General features: G+C 37.9%; 1 protein-coding gene, 1 non-coding gene and 1 pseudogene across 35 annotated transcripts; all 3 read left to right on the top strand.

Annotated features, from left to right (window-relative positions):
* The first annotated feature begins 3,098 nt into the window (after window positions 1-3,098).
* On the top strand, window positions 3,099-3,254 carry LOC128035205 (5.8S ribosomal RNA; annotated as a pseudogene).
* A 231-nt stretch (window positions 3,255-3,485) lies between these two features.
* Window positions 3,486-6,822, top strand: LOC128035193 (28S ribosomal RNA). Its single transcript, XR_008191594.1, has one exon. It is a non-coding gene; the product is annotated as a 28S ribosomal RNA (ribosomal RNA).
* A 6,868-nt stretch (window positions 6,823-13,690) lies between these two features.
* Window positions 13,691-17,080, top strand: LOC128034926 (uncharacterized). Of its 34 annotated transcripts, XR_008191240.1 has the most exons (7): window positions 13,692-13,982; window positions 14,193-14,226; window positions 14,880-14,975; window positions 15,470-15,490; window positions 15,789-15,881; window positions 16,053-16,134; window positions 16,747-17,080. XR_008191240.1 is itself a non-coding variant. In XM_052624361.1 (5 exons), exons 1-5 carry the CDS (start codon window positions 13,959-13,961, stop codon window positions 16,814-16,816), a joined length of 336 nt encoding a protein of 111 aa, XP_052480321.1. In that variant the 5' UTR covers window positions 13,691-13,958; the 3' UTR covers window positions 16,817-17,080. The 34 variants fall into 34 exon arrangements, 1 of the variants encoding a protein (XP_052480321.1); XR_008191241.1 differs by having other exon boundaries at window positions 14,880-15,526; XR_008191238.1 differs by lacking the exon at window positions 16,053-16,134 and having other exon boundaries at window positions 13,693-13,982; window positions 15,756-15,881.
* Window positions 17,081-18,039: the final 959 nt, after the last annotated feature.

Raw genomic sequence — 18,039 nt, 5'->3', positions numbered from 1 at the left:
TGATTAAAAAATATTAAATTTTAGCTGACCTCATATGAGCTTTAGAAAAATCTCAAGTTTGAAAAATACTTATTTCACAACATAATCACTTCATCATTTATTTAGAAAAGCAGCAAAAAATTGTTAGATTGTTTTATTTTTCGACTAGTCAAGCTCGTGCCTATAGAAATGTCGCCAACGACTCCAAGACCAAGTTCCCTATATCGAGCAAAGATCTCTTGGGGTGGCTTATGCATTACTATGGGCTCGAGCTTGGATTTCCCATTTCCCCTTTTCATGTTAAGGACGCCTTGTGCCTCCTAAGTCGACAACCACATGACGTCGTGGCCTTCCCAAGCCCTTGCCTACATTCGACGCTGCTCGTGACCCTAGTACCAAGTCCCTTTGATGGTAACGCCTCACTGAAGGCATAAGTTGAGTTTGTAGGCTCAGTCTTGGCTCGACCAAGTTTTAGTGGGATTTTTCCCGTCGTAGTTCTCGTGCCAAGTGGTTGTGGTGTGCCCTCATTCATTATTCCTTCCATTCCCCTACCAATTCATTGGTCGGGTGGGTTGTTGGCCGATATGCGTTGGTGCTACTACTAGTACGCAATTGGCATATGAGTAGTGTTTTAGTTGTGTGTATTGACAGGCTCCATGCTACTCACATTGAACTCGAGGGCTGCGATTGGGATCCTGTGTTGCGTACCTAAGCAAATGGAATTATGGAGATGTTGCCTTCCTTTTCCATCTTGTGCCCTTTAGGGTATGTAGTGGACCTCAATCGTGTCTTTTGTCCCAAGTGTGCCCCCTTAAATCCGTGTGGCCTCGTCAGTGCACTGGTGCTCGATCGTGCTTTTGAATGCCGAAAATATTTTTAACAGTAAGGTTCAAGCCCTTATCTCTCAATTCCTATGCATTTTTTCTCTTGACACAGACAATGCTCATGCTCTGTTATAACCTCTTCATTACTCACGTAGCATGTTGAGAGCCATGCAGTCCCGATGTCACAGAGGAATGCTACCCGGTTGATCCTGCTAGTAGTCATATGCTTGTCTCAAATTTTAGGCCATGCATGTGTAAGTTTGAAAAAATTCAGACTGTGAAACTTTGAATGGCTCATTAAATCAGTTATAGTTTGTTTGATGGTATTTGGTACTCAGATAACCATAGTAATTCTAGAGCTAATACGTGCAACAAACCTCGACTTTTAGAAAGGATGCATTTATTAGATAAAAGGTCGACGCAGGCTTCGCCCGTTGCTTTGATCAACCATGATAACTCAACAGATCGTACGGTCTTTACGCCGGCGACGCATCATTCAAATTTCTGCCCTATCAACTTTCGTTGGTAGGATAGTGGCCTACTATGGTGGTGATGGGTGACAGAGAATTAGGGTTTGATTCTAGAGAGAGAGCTTGAAAAACGGCTACCACATCCAAGGAAGGTAGTAGGCACGCAAATTACCCAATCCTGACATGGGGAGGAAGTGACAAAAATAACAATACCAGGCTCTATGAGTCTGGTAATTAAAATGAGTACAATCTAAATCCCTTAACGAGGATCCATTGGAGGGTAAGTGTGGTGCCAGCAATCGCGATAATTCTAGCTCCAATAGCGTATATTTAAGTTGTTGCATTTAGAAAGCTCATAGTTGGACTTAGGAGTGGGTCGATCAGTCTGCTTCATGGTGAGCACTGGTCTGCTCGTCCCTACTGCCGACAATGCGCTTCTGGCCTTAATTGGTCGGGTCATTCCTCCGACGCTGTTACTTTTAAGGAATTAAAGTTCTTAAAGTAGGCCTACGCTTGTATACATTACCCTGGGATAACATCATAGGATTTTGATCCTATTGTGTTGGCCTTTGGGATGGAGTAATGATTAACAAGGACAGTCAGGGGCATTCGTATTTCACAGTCAAAGGTGAAATTCTTGGATTTATGAAAGACAAGCAACTGCGAAATCATTTTCCAAGGATATTTTCATTAATCAAGAATAAAAGTTGGGGGTTCGAAGATGATTAGATACCGTCCTAGTCTCAAAAATAAATGTTGCTGACTAGGGATCAGTGGATGTTACTTTTAAGACTCCAACGGCACCTTATGAGAAATCAAAGTCTTTAGGTTCCGGGAGAGTATGGTCGTAAGGCTGAAATTTAAAGGAATTGATGGAAGGGCACCACCAGAAGTGGAGCTTGCGGCTTAATTTGACTCAACACGGGGAAACTTACCAGGTCTAAACATAGTAAGGATTGAAGGACTAAGAGCTCTTTCTTGATTCTATGGGTGGTGGTGCACGGCCGTTCTTAGTTGGTTGAGTAATTTGTCTAGTTAATTCCTTTAACGAATGAGACCTCAGCCTGTTAACTAGCTACACGGAGGTGATCCTCCGTGGCTAGCTTCTTAGAGGCACTATGGTCTTTTAGGCAAAAGAAGTTTGAGGCAATAACAGATCTATGTTGCCCTTAGATGTTCTGGGATGCACACACGCTACACTGATGAATTCAACGAGTCTATAGCCTTGGCTGACAAGCTTGAGTAATCTTTGAAACTTTATCATGATGGGGATAGATCATTGCAATTGTTGGTCTTCAACTAGGAATTCTTAGTTAGCGCGAGTCATTAGCTCGTGCTGACTATGTTCTTACCCTTTATACACACCACTCGTCGCTCCTACCGATTGAATAGTACAGTGAAGTGTTCGGATCACGGCAACGTGGGCGGTTCGCTGCCCGCGACGTCATAAGAAGTCCACTGAACCTTATCATTTAGAGGAAGGAGAAGTCGTTACAAGGTTTCCGTAGGTGAACCTATAAAAGGATCATTGTTGAAACCTGCCTAGAAGAACGACCTATGAACGCATTGTAAACAACATCGGAGGTGGTACAGGTGCATCCTCACCTCTCGCCAACCTCGCATCTTGGAGCGGTTGGTCTTGCTGTCCCTTTGCCCATTGGGTGGGTTGAGATGTTAGGATCAACCTCTTCGAGGCAAAACAAAAAAACCCCCGTGTAAATCGCGACAAGGAATTTAAACGAAAAAAGGGGCACGTCTTCTGTCGCTGCATTGTTCGAGGTGTCGGTGCTGCAGTGATGTTGTTTTGTCACAGAATATACAGAATGACTATCGGTAACGGATATCTCAGCTCTCGCATCGGTGAAGAACGTAGTGAAATACGATACTTGGTGTAAATTTTAGAATTCCGTGAACGATCAAGTCTTTGAATGCAACTTACGCCCCAAGCCATTAGGCTAAGTGAACGTTTACCTGGGTGTCACGCATCGTAGTCCCCATCCAAATTTAAGCCCTCGAGCCTCAGTTGGACCGTGAGGGAAAATTGACCTTCCGTGTGCTCACAGCCAGTGGTTGGACGAAATTTGAATCCTCAACGACATCATCATCGTGACAATCGGTGGAAATGATGTAATCAACCTCGTTAGGAGTCATGCATGTTGGTCGATCGAGACCCTTGAACCCTTTCAGCATCGCAAGGATGGTGCTCGCATTGCGACCCCAGGTCAGGCAGGATTACTCGCTGAACTTAAGCATATGAGTAAGCGGAGGAAAAGAAACTTACCAGTATTCCCTTAGTAACGACAAGCGAATCGGGAAAAGCCCAGCTTGAGAATCGATCGCCATCGGCATTCGAATTGTAGTCTAAAGAAGCGTCCTCAGCAGTGGACGGGGCCTAAGTTTCTTGAAAAGGGGCGTCAGAGAGGGTGAGAGCCCCGTCATGCCTAAACCCTGTCGCACCATGAGGCACTATCTACGATTCAAGTTGTTTGGGAATGCAGCCCTAATCGGGCGGTAAATTTTGTTGAAGGTTAAATACGGGCAAGAGACGGATTGCGAACAAGTACCGCGAGGGAAAGATGAAAAAGACTTTGAAAAAAGAGTCAAAGAATGCTTGAAATTGTTGGGAGGAAAGCGGATAGGGGCTGGCGATGCACCCTGGTCGGATGTGGAACAGCGAGAGTCGATTCGCCGATCAGCTCGGGGCATGGACTGACATGGGTCATGGCGGTGGCCAAGTCCGAGCCTTTGATACGCCCATAGAGACGTCATTTCCACGATTGTGAGATCGAGCACGTACCGTCTCAGTATGCTCCGGCAACTGCATGCTCTGAGCGTCGGCTTGTAGGCTCCCTATTTGGCCCATCTTGAAACACGGACCAAGGAGTCTGACATGTGTGTGAGTCAACGGGCTAGAAAACCCATAAGGCACAAGGAAGCTGATTGGAGGGATCCCTCATGGTGTACTATCGATAGACCTTTATCTTTTGAGAAAGGTTCGAGAGAGAGTATGCCTATCGAGACCTGAAATATGGTGAACTATGCTTCAGCGGGACGATGCTAAAGGAAACTCTAGCGGAGGCCTGCAGCAATACTTACGTGCAAATTGTTCATCTGACTTTGTTATAAGGGCAAAAGAAAAATTGAACCGTCTAGTAGTTGGTTCCCTCCAAAGTTTCCCTTAGGATAGCTGGAGCCCTTAGCGAGTTCTATCGGGTAAAGCTAATGATTAGAGGCATCGTGGGGGCAACACCCTCAAGTTATTCTCAAACTTTAAATAGGTAGGACGGCGCGGCTGCTTTGTTGAGCTATGCCACGGAATCGAGAGCTCCAAGTGGGCCATTTTTGGTAAGTAGAACTAGCAATACGAGATGAACCGAAAGCTGGGTTACGGTGCCCAATTACGTGCTAACCTAGAAACCACAAAGGGTGCTAGTTGATTAAGACAGTAGAACGGTGGTCATGGAAGTCGAAATCTGCTAAGGAGTGTGTAACAAATTACCTGTCGAATCAACTACCCAGAAAATAGATGGAACTTAATCGCATGACCTATAATCGGCCGTCGGGGAAAGGGCCAGGCCTCGATGAGTAAGAGTATGCAGTGGTCACCGCAAAACCCGTGGTGCGACCCTGGCGGAGCGACTATCAGTGTAAATCTTGATGGTAGTAGCAAATATTCAAATGAAAACTTTAAAGGCTGAAAACAGTAAAGGTTCCATGTGAACAACACTTGCACATGGGTTAGTCGATCTTAAGAGACAGGGGAAGCCTATTCGATAGCCCGCCCAGGGTGAGCTTTGAAAAGGAATCGGGTTAAAATTCCTAAACTGAGATGCGGCAGTTGACAGCAATATTAGGGAGTCCTGAGACGTCGGCGGGGGCCTCAGGAAGAGTTATCTTTTCTGTTTCACGACTTGTCCACCCTAGAAATGACTTAGTCGACGGTAGGGTCCAGCGGTAGGAAGGGCACCGCATGTCGCATAGTGTCCACTGTGCTCCCTGCGGCCCTTGAAAATTCCAAAGATCAAGTGCAGTCCGCGCCCAGTTGTACTCATAACCGCATCAGGTCTCCAAGGTGAACAACCTCTGGGTAATAGAACAATATAGGCAAAAGAAGTAGGCAAAATAGATCTGTAACCTCAGGAAAAGGATTGGCTCTGAGGGTTGGGCACGGGGGTCCCAGTCCCGAACCCATCGGTTACTGGTACACTGCTTAAGCTAGTCCCGTGATGAGAGCAAGTCGCCTCGTGCTGGTCGGGGACGGACTGGGAATGTCTCCCTCAATGGCCTTCCCCAGGCGACGAACAGTCAACTCAAAACTGGTATAGATAAGGGGAATTTGACTGTTTAATTAAAACAAAGCATTGCTATGGTCCCTACGGATGCTCAGGCAATGTGATTTCTACCTAGTGCTCTGAATGTCAAAGTGAAGAAATTCAACCAAGCGTGGGTAAACAACAGGAGTGCCTATGAGTCTCTTAAGGTAGCCGAATGCCTCGTCATCTAATTAGTGACGTGCATGAATGGATTAATGAGATTCCCACTGTCCCTATTTACTATCCAACGAAACCACAGCCAAGGGAACGAGCTTGGCAGAATCAGCGGGTAAAGAAGACCCTGTTGAGCTTGACTCTAGTCCAACGTTGTGAAATGACTTGAGAGGTGTAGGATTAGTCGGAGCTCTCGGATGAAATTGAAATACCATTACTTTTAACATTATTTTACTTATTCTGTGAATCGACGATGGGGGACGGACCCTCTTTTTGGACCAAAGTCGGCTTCGGAGGCGGCACATTTGTTAAAAGGTAACACAGGTGTCCTAAAATGAGTTCAACAGGAACAAAAATCTTGTGTGGAACAAAAGGGTAAAAGCTCGTTTAATTCTGATTCCCAGTACGAATACAAACCATGAAAACGTGGCCTATCAATCCTTTAGACCTTCGAAATTTGAAGCTAGAGGTGTCAAAAAACTTACCACAGGGATAACAAGCTTGTGGCAACCAAATGTTCGTAGTGACATTATTTTTTGATCCTTCGGTGTTAGATCTTCCTATCATTGTGAAACAAAATTCACAAGTGTTGGATTGTTCACCCACCAATAGGGAACGTGAGCTGGGTTTAGACCATCGTGAGACAGATTAGTTTTATCCTACTGATGGTCGCGTCACAATAGTAATTCAACCTAGTACGAGAAGAATCATTGATTCGTACAACTGGTCGTTACGCTTGGTTGAAAAGCCAGGGGCGTGAAGCTACCGTTCGTTGGAATATGACTAAACTCCTCTAAGTTAGAATCCTGGCTAGAAGCGATGCACACGCCCGTCATCCGATTGCAGACCCGTAGTAGGGGCCTCTGGCCCCCAATGGCACGTATCGTAGGTGCAGCGATCGCGGCAGATAAGTCGCAGGCACCATCCTTGGAGCATAATTCCCACCGAGCAACGAGTAGAATCCTTTGCAGATAACTTAAATACTCGATGGGTATTGTAAGTGGCAGAGCGGCCTTACTGCCACGATCCACTGAGATTCAGCCCTTTGTCGCTTTGATTCGTCCCTCCCCTCCCAATTTGATCCCCTCTGGTTCTTTTACACGACCCGACCCTGGGGTCCCTAGTTGGGGGACTTGGTGTGCAGAGTTAAACACTTGGTCATGCCACCCCCTCGGGAAACATGGCACAATAGGGGCCTTGGTGGTGCAAGTGTGAGCTTCGCACTGTTGGTGACTCCGGGCACTTGTTCAATCTCCTGCAGTGCTGTGCCATCAATGCGCAAATTCTCTTATTAAAATGAATTCTCTTATTTCTCCAACCGAGGATTAGGCTTCTTGTATTTATTTTGGGCCAATAGTAAAATTTTCAGTCAAAAATAGTAAGTGGAAGTGGCCTAAAAAATTGTCCTCATCTCAGACATGTGTGGGAGACTTGGGCACCTTTGGCAACGTAGGCCATCCGTGGTGCGGGGTCATCGGGCAGTACCGGAACCAAGGTGCCTCGGATGTACGGAGCATCGAGCACCATTAACAACTTTGGTAGCGAAGCATTGGGCTAAAAAAAGAGTCTCTGTTTCAAAGATATGAATGCGGACTTGTAGCGAAGCGTCGCCTGGTAGCTAGGTAGCAAAGTAAAATTTTCTCCAATATTTAGGCGATTATGCTTCTTGTTTTTGATAGTGTGAGTTTGCCTTTATACTTTTGAATAATTGGACAGTAATGAGTGCTTTTTGTGTGTCCCTATTGGTGTGGTTGTTCCTATCGGATAGGGGATGATCTTTTCGTTGGTGTATGGTGCCTGCGGCTTGATGTGAGGGAGACTCCGTCCTAGTCTAGTTATGGAGATTCAGGATTTCAAGAAAGTTGTGACTATTGTGTATTCGGTGATTTCTATATCTACTTACGCTCTTTTTTCATTTTTTTATTATTACTTTTGAAGGCTAGTGCTTATGTTTTGTTTCTTTTTCGACGTGTTTGTTTCCTGGTAGCGTGCATGGGGATTTTTGACGTGGGCTCTTTGGCATTACTGGCCAAAAAATTGGTTGACTTTTCCACGATCTTCGTTGCATGAAAATAGGTTTTATTGCCTCTTCTTTACTTTTTTTTGCATTTATTACATATTCTGTGCATGCATGGTTATTTCTTGGGTAAAAGTACGTTAATCCTATTATTTTGGGTTCTTTATCTTATGTTCATCAGGATCGTTTCTACTCGTTAGGGAAGATCAGTAACCCTATAAGACTGTATTAGGCTGGTTTGTTTTCAATTATTTTACGTGATTTTAATCTTCTCTTGAGCTATATCCACCTGCTTCTGTTAGGTTGGTTTTCCCCCGTTCTTGAACCAGTTTTCTGGTGTATTATTGCATAGTTTCTTTTCTTATTTTTATCCTTTTTTTTGGGTTTCTCTATAGCTTTTGTTTTCTCGTCTATTTGGGTTTTTGTTTGCTTTTCTTTCTGATTCCTTGGGCGCTTGACTTTTGATCCTTGTTGTTTTTGTTTTCCTTTACGGTGTAAGGGTCTTTTGCCTTTGTTTGTGTAGGTTTGTTTTCTTGTTATTTTAGCTGGTTGTGGTGGTTTCTTGGGTTTTCTTATTTTTTCAAGGTTCATTAGGACGTTCTTCTCATCGTAGGGGATACGTGCCTTGTTGCGGCTAGGGCCAATAAGGCCGAGGATATCAATGCTCTATTAGGAAGGTTAAAGTTCTTTGAAAAAGGCTCAGGCAGGATAATAAACACTCAAATCGTAGCAAATTACTAGGGGTTTGAAACTTGGGCGGTGGGCAAATTAATGGCGATGGAAAAACCCAATAGGGGGGCGATGTATAGGGTGTTAAGATCGCTATGGTTCACATAAGAAGAAGTAAACTTTGTGGCTTTGAATGAAGAAGTGATACTGGTTAAATTCGGGTGTTTGGATGATAGAAATAGAATTCTCAATCTTATGCCCTGGTTGTTCGACAATTGCCTATTCGCCATGCTTCCATTCATCAAGGGTAAAGAAATAGAGATTTACGAGTTCAGTCTTACTCATTTTTTGTTGCAAATTTACAACATCCCTTTGGAAAATTTGGATCGACAAACTGCCTTGGATGTTGGCAAAGCCATAGGAGAGCTAGTTGCGACCGACTGGAAGGATAGGAACGGGGGATGGACCGAGTTCATGAGATTAAAAATCAAGATTAATGTGTCATGCCCTCTACGAAGAGTTGTTAGGCTAGTGGGAAGGGATGGGGTCGAAATCATCTATACGATCAAGTACGAAAGATTACCAGCCTTCTATTACATTTGTGGGATAATCAGACATACAACATAAAAATGTCCAAAAAAAGATGAAGTCTTTGACACAAATAATGCGCGTTTCCAATATGAAAATTGGCTAAGGGCTATTACAGTGGCTCCACACCAAAATAGAGCAATATGGCGAAATGGGATTGAGATGGTGGCAACTCCAACATCTTTGAATGATGCTAATGATGAGAGTAAATTGGACCTAAGGGAAGAAAATTATAACACCCCTAACCCGTATCTATCGTCGGATTAGGGTTACTAGGCATTACTAAATATCAAAATCTCATACTTAACAAAATGAACCAAATACCATAACTAAATATAAATATGCATCATGTGTATGTATATATATATATTTAAACCCTAATTTATCTCACCTAATGATCAAAACAATTTATACGTCAAAACATAGGTCACTCACAAGCCACACCAAATATCGATCATACTTTACTAATAAAATTACATTTTAACTCATGCTTTGAATTTGAACCCTTTCATTAATATTTATCTAATCAAAATGTTATGTCAATCAAATACTTAAAACATCTTTCAAACATTTATCGTTACATATCATATACCGAGTATATATCAAAACATCTATTTGTATATATATTTATCTGTTTTGGACAGCATTCATATGCTCAAACTTGACATCATTAATATGCTCAAAATGGACAGCATTAATATTCTCAAAATGGATAGCATTAAAACATGTAAAAACAATCGCATTTGAATATCATAGTAACATGCAAAATAATCACATTTTAGTATCTTTGAAACATATTTTTAGCATAATTGGGCAGCATCAATCAGTCACCATTAAGACAATTATAAACAATCATTTAAACACATTCGAGCATAACGTAATATCCTTATTCGAACCTTATGAAGTAAAATCGGCAAACATACTTGGACATCCTTAATATCACACAATTATATAGTATATAACATACTTCCAAAATGAGCTCAATACAAAGCATAATATTCACAAACATTAACAATATTTTCAAGCCATTTTCGCATGGCTTTATATACACTAATTAAAATGTACCATATTGAAACTAGCCTATACATGCCATAAGTCAAAAGTACAAACTTATAAAGTACCGAAATAGCGATCGATAGTGTGACGATGTTCCTGAATGTTTCCCGAACTCGCACGAGCTTTCAAAATCTATAAAACACAGGAAAAACAAACAGGATAAGCTACAAAGCTTAGTAAGTTCGTACTAAATATACTCAACAATTCATAAGACACAATCAGCAATTTGAACAATTTAATGTATAACTCATGATAATACCAAACCTTCCATAAGCTTATTCACATACTTATAAGCAAAATCTTAACCTTTTCTATTCGAATTTCATACTAACTTGTATATATCTGTACAAATTCATAACAAACTTAAATCTTCTCGTAACATTATCGAACACTCAATGTTTCACATACTAATTGCCAATCATATAGCCGAAGCTATTATAATTCTGCACACTAAGTGCCTTACCTAGCCGAAGCTATTATAATTCCGCACACTAAGTGCCTTACATAGCCGAAGCTATTATAATTTCACACACTAACACTACACCAAAACAGGCTTTTAGCGGCGTTTGGATAAAAAACGCCGCTAATGATCGATCATTAGCGGCGCATTACGGAAAACGCCACTAAAAAAAGCATTAGCGGCGTTTTTGAGAAAGCGCCTCAAAAAACCTAAGCCCAACGACGCCGTTTTCTGAGCTTTCGGGGATTTAGCGGCGTTTTTAAGAAAGCGCCGCTAATGTTCGGGGTTTTAGCGGCATTTTTGGGAAAGCGCCGCAAAAAAACCTAAGCCCAACGACGCCGTTTTTTAAGCTTTCGGGGATTTAGCGGCGTTTTTAAGTATGCGCCGCTAATGCCTAGGGCTTTAGCGGCGTTTTTGATAAAGCGCCGCAAAAAAACCTAAGCCCAACGACGCCGTTTTCTAAACTTTTAGGGATTTAGCGGCGTTTTTGGTAAAGCGCCGCTAATGCCCAGGGCTTTAGCGGCGTTTTTGGAAAAACGCCAAAAAATAAATCAACTTATAAAAATAAAAAATTTTAGAACGAAAGAAAGCAGCGTCGTTTTGTTCAAAATGAAAAAAATTTTGCGGCTTTATAAGAAGCGCCGCTAAAAATAACAATAGCGGCGTTTCCTATAAAACGCCAAAAAATAAATCAATTTATAAAAAAATAAAAAATTAGAATAGCAAAAGCAGCGTCGTTTTGTTCAAAATGAAAAATTTTTGCGCTTTATAAGAAGCGCTAAAGGTAAACAATAGCGGCGTTTCATATAAAAGCATAAAAAATAAATCAACTTATAAAAAAATAAAAAATTTTAGAATAGCAAAGCAGCTCGTTTTGTTCAAAATGAAAAAATTTTGCGGCGCTTTATAAGAATAGCTAAAGAATAACAATAGCGGCATTTCCTATAAAAAGCAGCATAAAAAATAAATCAATTTATAAAAAATAAAAAATTTTAGAATAGCAAAAGCAGTCGTTTTGTTCAAAATGAAAAAATTTTTGGTACGCTTTATAAAAGCGCCGCTAAAAAATAACAATAGCGGCGTTTCATATAAAAAGCCGCAAAAAATAAATCAACTTATAAAAAAATAAAAATTTTAGAATAGCAAAAGCAGCGTCGTTTTGTTCAAAATGAAAAAATTTTGCGACGCTTTATAAGAAGCGCCGCTAAAGGTAACAATAGCGGCGTTTCCTATAAAAACGCAAAAAATAAATCAATTTATAAAAATTTTAGAATAGCAAAACGCGTCGTTTTGTTCAAAATGAAAAAATTTTATGGCGCTTTATAAGAAGCGCCGCTAAAAAATAACAATAGCGGCGTTTAGTATAAAAACGCCGCAAAAAATAAATCAACTTATAAAAAAATAAAAAAAATTTAGAATAGCAAAACGGCGTCGTTTTGTTCAAAATGAAAAAATTTTGCGGCGCTTCTAAAGGTAAGCAATTGCGGCGTTTCCTATAAAAACGCCGCAAAAAATAAATCAATTTATAAAAAATTTCCCAAAATTTTTACGCGTTTTTATCCCAAAATTTCCCCATAAAACCCCTAAATTTTCCCCCTAAAATTGGTATCCTCAAAACACCTGAGTGTTTCTCTCTTCCACCACCGTCTTCATCATGAATTAATTACTATTTAATCGTAAAAGAGATAGTATTAATTTTAAAATATTGAATTAATTACTATTTAATTTGTTTATTTATATTAATTAAAATTCAATTTAATTTTAATTGAATATTTGTTAAAAATGGATTAATTTGAAATAATGACACGTAGAAATAAATTGAAATAAAAACATAGAAAAATATTTGTTAAAAATAGAAAAATTAAAATACTATTATTAAGCCATAATTTTAAAATTTTTGGGTACATGATTGGTTGATTTTTAATTTATATACTAAATAATTTCAAATATAATTGTATTAATTTTAAAATATTTAATTTAATTATCATTATAGTTTAGGGTTTAATAAATATGGTTTAGGGTATATATGTGGTTAAATTTAGGATTTAAGATTGGTTTAGGAGTTACAATTTTAAGTTTTATAGATTATGGAATTAGGGATTATGGATTAGGGATTCTGGTTTAAGGGTTAATGTGATTTAAGGTTTATGGGTTAAGGGTTAGGTTAGGGGTTAGATGTTAAGAGTTAGGGATTTAGGGTTTAGAAATTTGGTGTTAAGTTAGAGTTTAGGGTTTAGATTAATTAGTGTATTTTAATTATATATTAAATAAGGTTTAGGGGTTAGGGGTTAGGGGTTAAGGGTTAGGGATTTAGGGTTAGGGGTTAGGTTATGGGTTAGATGTTAAGAGTTAGGGATTTAGGGTTTATAAAATCAGTGTTAGGTTAGAGTTTAGGGATTTAGATTAATTAGTGTATTTTAATTATATATTAAATAAAGTTTAGGGATTAGGGGTTAAGGGTTAGGGATCGGGTTATGGTTTAGGGTTTAGATTAATTAGTGTTTTTTAAGTTATATATTAAATAAAATTTAGGGGTTAGGGATTTGGGGCCGGGTTTAAGGTTTAGATTAATTAGTGTTTTTTAATTTTTATATTAAATAAAGTTTAGGGGTTAGGGGTTAGGGATTTGGGGTCGGGTTAGGGTTTAAGATTTGAATTAATTAGTACTTTTTAATTTATATATTAAATAAGTTATTTATATAATTGTAAAAGAGATAATAATAAATTGTAAAGATTATTAATTTAAAATTGATATGCAATATATAATAATTTGAATATAATAATTTAAAATTATAAAAATTGTAAAATTGTAAAAAATTGTAAAAATTATAAAAAATAAAATTATAATTTGAATATAATAAACTAGACATTAGCGGCAAAACGCCGCAAAATATTCTTAATAATGAAGACAGAACGGTGCAGTTTTTGACTGCGAATTTAATGGATTTTGCGGCGCGAAGGGAAAAATACCGCTAAAGGTGGTCATTAGCGGCGCTAAGGGAAAAACGCCGCAAGGTTCTGTTCTCACTTTTCGCAAAACGGTGTCATTTTACCTGGACATTAGTGGCGCTACTAAAAAACGCCGCAATTCCCTTTTTTTTTTTTTTTAAATGGCGCGGTTTTATAAAATCCCATTCTTTTTTTCCCCCTTCTTTTTCCCCTGAAATCTTTTTCTTTTTTCCCCATTTTTTTTTTCCCAAACCATTTCTCCTTTATTTTTTTGCCCCCAATTTCCCCAAATCGACAGCCCTCTGCATTTCCGTTGTCCCGCCCATTTTCGCAACCTCGACTTCGGTGAATGAAACGACTACCTCAAAGGCGTCATCACCGATGTTATCCATGACCCAGGCCGCGGTGCGCCCTTAGCTCGCGTCGTGTTCCGTCGCCCATTCCGTTACAAGAAGCAGAATGAACTGTTCGTCGCCGCTGAGGGTATGTACACCGGCGCCCTTTGCTTTTCTTTTTCTTTTTTTGTACTGCTTTTCTTCATATAATTTTGTACTGTTTTGCTGAGAAGGAGAGGTTGATACTTTACAGTGAAGTGTTTAAATTTTTTATATGGACCTGCTTGACATAAACTTGAAAAAATAATGGGCAGGGACTTGATTTTATAACGCTGTGAATTTTTGTAAAATTTTGCAGCATGTTGAAGTTCCGATCCCAACTCCAAATAAAGGTGAAATTTTGCTTAAACTGGATTGTAGACTGGTTTGTAGACTCTTATATAATTTAACCAACAAAATAATAGACTGGTTTGTAGATCTCTTAATTCAAAATGGATAGCCTTTCAATTGCTTCTGTTTTGTTTCTACTTATTGTTTTAAGCTGGAAAGGTTGGTTTTCTTTTTAAAGGAAAGTTGATTCTCCCTTACTTCTTAGATTTCCAGAACTGTGCTGTGTTCTGTTTCTTTATGTGTGTTTGGTTTATTAACAAATCTGGTTTTTTTGGGTGTTCAATTTTACTGATGAAAAATAAAGATTCCTCAAATTATTGCTTGTCATTTTCTTTTATTTTCTTTTTTTTTTTTCATACTGGGTATTCAACTTTAATAATAAAAGAATGGAATTTAAGGGTACTCAAGAGAAGATTTTAAGTTTCGTTCTTGGGAATTTTGACTCTTTTATTTTTTTTCTTTTGTCCTTTTGTTTTCTCATGTGTTCTCTGAAAATTTGAATTTCTTTCTGAATTATAGTTGAAACCGTTTACTTCTGCATTTAAAATGGTTTCTACTTTAATAATACTGAAAAATTAATAATTTTATTAGACGATTTAAAATATGTAGTGTCGGGTTTTCTAGATTATTGATTAAGTTGTATGTTTGTCGGCAGACTGGTCAAGCTATGGCAAGTGCTCTCAATGTTGTACAAACATCTCATTCGTATGGGGATTTAATGCTTCTAATGAAACATGCTGAACTGCAACAAGTGTGTGCTTCTCTTGGTGGTTTTTTTTACTACGTTTTTAAGTGATAAAACTTATGTTAACTTTGTGAGGAATCGGGTCTCGTAACACGTGATTCATCTGAATATCTATTTGTTTTAGTGTTAATAATTCTTTTAACATTTTAACTTATCATAGATGCTATGTTTTGATTTAGCATTCTTGTTTATCATGTAAAGAAATTGTCTGGAATTTTAATAGCAAAAATTGGAATTTTTTTTATTGTTGTCTATGTTTTACTTGTGAATTGTGATTGCAATGGTTTACCTTCCTTTGGTGTAAAATCTACTTGGCCAATTGGAATGTTCAATGATTTATTTAGCCCTTGTACTCAGCAATATTACTTCTAATTGTACTGCAACACATCTATATGCCCATTTCTTACCTGTAATCATGTTGCATATGCTTTGGCTTTTTAAATCGTGAATCATGATTAATGAAAATGAGATGGATAGCTGATGCCTTTCCTGATTTTCAGGTTTGACAAGGAACTGAACAAGTAAGTTGCTATTAAAGTTATTGATTTAGAAGAATCGTAAGTGGATACCTTTGTTATATTTTCCTTGATTTATTCCTCATTAAAGTGTCTTGTAGCAGGTGCTTGCTATGAGCAGCAAAGTATGAATGAATGTGATTGTCAACTTTACAAATATACATAGTAAAGTTTAAAGTATGAATCGAATTGCTATGAGCAGCAAATTTAGCGATAAAACAAAGTCACACCAACTTGCTATGAGCAGCAAAGAAAATTTTTTTAATTGCAGAAAACCAACTTCCCTTCTTTCCCATACTGCCAGAAAATTTAGGGACCGCACGACTTGTGGTTGATTTCGATAGGTGGTGGACTGGTGAGGAATCTGTGAATGTTCTCTTAGAAGCCGCAGGCCAAGGTAAAGTCTTCCCTTTCCAAATTCGGAACTTAATTTATTTATTTTTATTATTTTAGAATTTTTATATTTATAATTTTTTTCCTTATCCTAAAAAAATGTTTTTTCTTGAAAATCACAAATTAATTTTATTAATTTAAGACAATCTAATAAGTTTATATTTGAATTTTTTAGACAACCGTATTTTCTTTTTCTATTTCCCACACTTGGGTATGATAATGGTAGCATTGGAGTTGAGGTTCTCACACCGAAAAAGGTGAATAAAATCACAAGTTTCCTCTCATTATCATTTCCTAAAATGAAATCATTTTGACTTCTTTTTATGCAAGACTTTCGTGATACAATCCCATTTATCATTCATACATACCTACGTGTATATATATATTAGATTATATACATGCACGACATGAATGAAATTGATATAATAATTAAATATGGTAATACTTGAGTTATTAAAAACTATAATATTTTGAGTTTTGAGTCCTATAAATATATTTTGAGAAATTATTTAGTCAATTGCTGGTGGAGTTTTTACAGCGTTGAAATGCTATCATGTGTCCTAAAAAAAATTAAAAATAAATTAAAACAAGCATGTGCCAAAAACTAAATCTTTGTTTTGAGCAGGTAAGTCCATGGAACAATTTTTTATCCTTGTAGTTCATGTTTTATTTTGATTTTTCTGTGATTAAACTCTAGTACTCAGGGCAGTAGTTGTTGAGATGTAAAATCTGTTGTCTATCTGCCTAAATATATGACAAAAGGTAGAAGTACATATTGGAGATACTCTCACATGCACATTCATTCGTTTGAAACACGATATCTAGTTATTTGTCTTTGAACTGAGTTGAATTTTTCCATGCTTATGTAGGAACACATGCCCTATGCCCTATTTTCATTTAAGGACCGTCAAGGAAATTCTGAAACTGAAAGCTGATTGATCGGATGTGTATGCCGGCTTTCATCAACTACTTTCGAAGGCCTTACTAGGAATTGAAGTGGTGTGCAAAGAGATTGCTTCTTCCGATCTGATTTTTCGATATAAATACTGGACAAAGTATGGATATTTTACTGCTGTTAGTAAAATAGGATTCTCTTCTTAGGATCTTAGTTTCTTCACTTGTATTAGACTCAACAATGGCTTGAATTGCATTGGTGTTGATTTTACCAAAATTTCGAGGTTTATAATTTTTAATTTTTATTAATTATTTATGTTTTCTCACTTTTATTAATTTTTATTATTATTTAAACTTTCTTTATTTGCCTTCTTTTATCATTTTCATAGAAAATTTAATTTAAATAATATTTTTTTATTTATCCTTAAAAGTATATTTAAAGTTCAAATTTAAAAAATAAAACATAATATAATATTTATCATAAAAATAAATATTATTTGATTAAAATAATTTTTTTGCATGATATGTTTTTAGCGGCGTTTTTGCGAGAAGCGTCGCTAAAGATCATGGTCTTTAGCGGCGCTTGTGGGAGAAGCGCCGCTAAAGGTCATGGTCTTTAGTGGCGTTTATTTCCAAAAACGCCGCAAAAGTTAGCGACGTGTTCAATGGCAGCATTTTTTGCGGCGCTTGTGGAAGCGCCGCAAATACTTTTAGTGGCGCTAAAAAGCACCGCTAAAGGCCTAAAAAAGCGCCGCTAAAAGCCTGCTTTGGTGTAGTGTAAGTGCCATATATAGCCAAATCTATTCGAAATCGCACACTAAGTGCCATTAATACCAAAGCTATCTCGAATTTCATAAGTGCTAAACATAGTTGATTTATGGTTAAACATGATTGTATTCTCATGTACACAAGTTATGCAATATCAAAGGATTAAAAGCATAATTGTAACAATATTTATCGCGTACGAGCTTACCTGGGATGCTAAAACGGTGAATCGAGTCGTATAGTCGATAACTTTAGCTTTCCCCCAATTTAGGTTTGAATTCCACTTTTCTTGATCTATATAATATCAAATTCAACTTATTAAATCACTACTTTTTCCCCCAAAGTTTTATATTTTTACAATTTAGTCCTGATTTCACAAAATCACAAATTACACAAAATTTCAATACACCCATGCTTAGCTGAATATTATTAGAGGTCCCTAGCAGCCCAAAACTTGCATTTATTTCACATTTTAACCACTCAATTTACACATTTCTTAATTT

Source organism: Gossypium raimondii, chromosome 11 (genome assembly GCF_025698545.1).
Source record: "Gossypium raimondii isolate GPD5lz chromosome 11, ASM2569854v1, whole genome shotgun sequence".
NCBI classification, from domain to species: Eukaryota; Viridiplantae; Streptophyta; class Magnoliopsida; order Malvales; family Malvaceae; genus Gossypium; species Gossypium raimondii.
The sequence above is the reverse complement of the archived record's forward strand: the minus strand, read 5'-3'. Positions and strand labels throughout refer to the sequence as shown.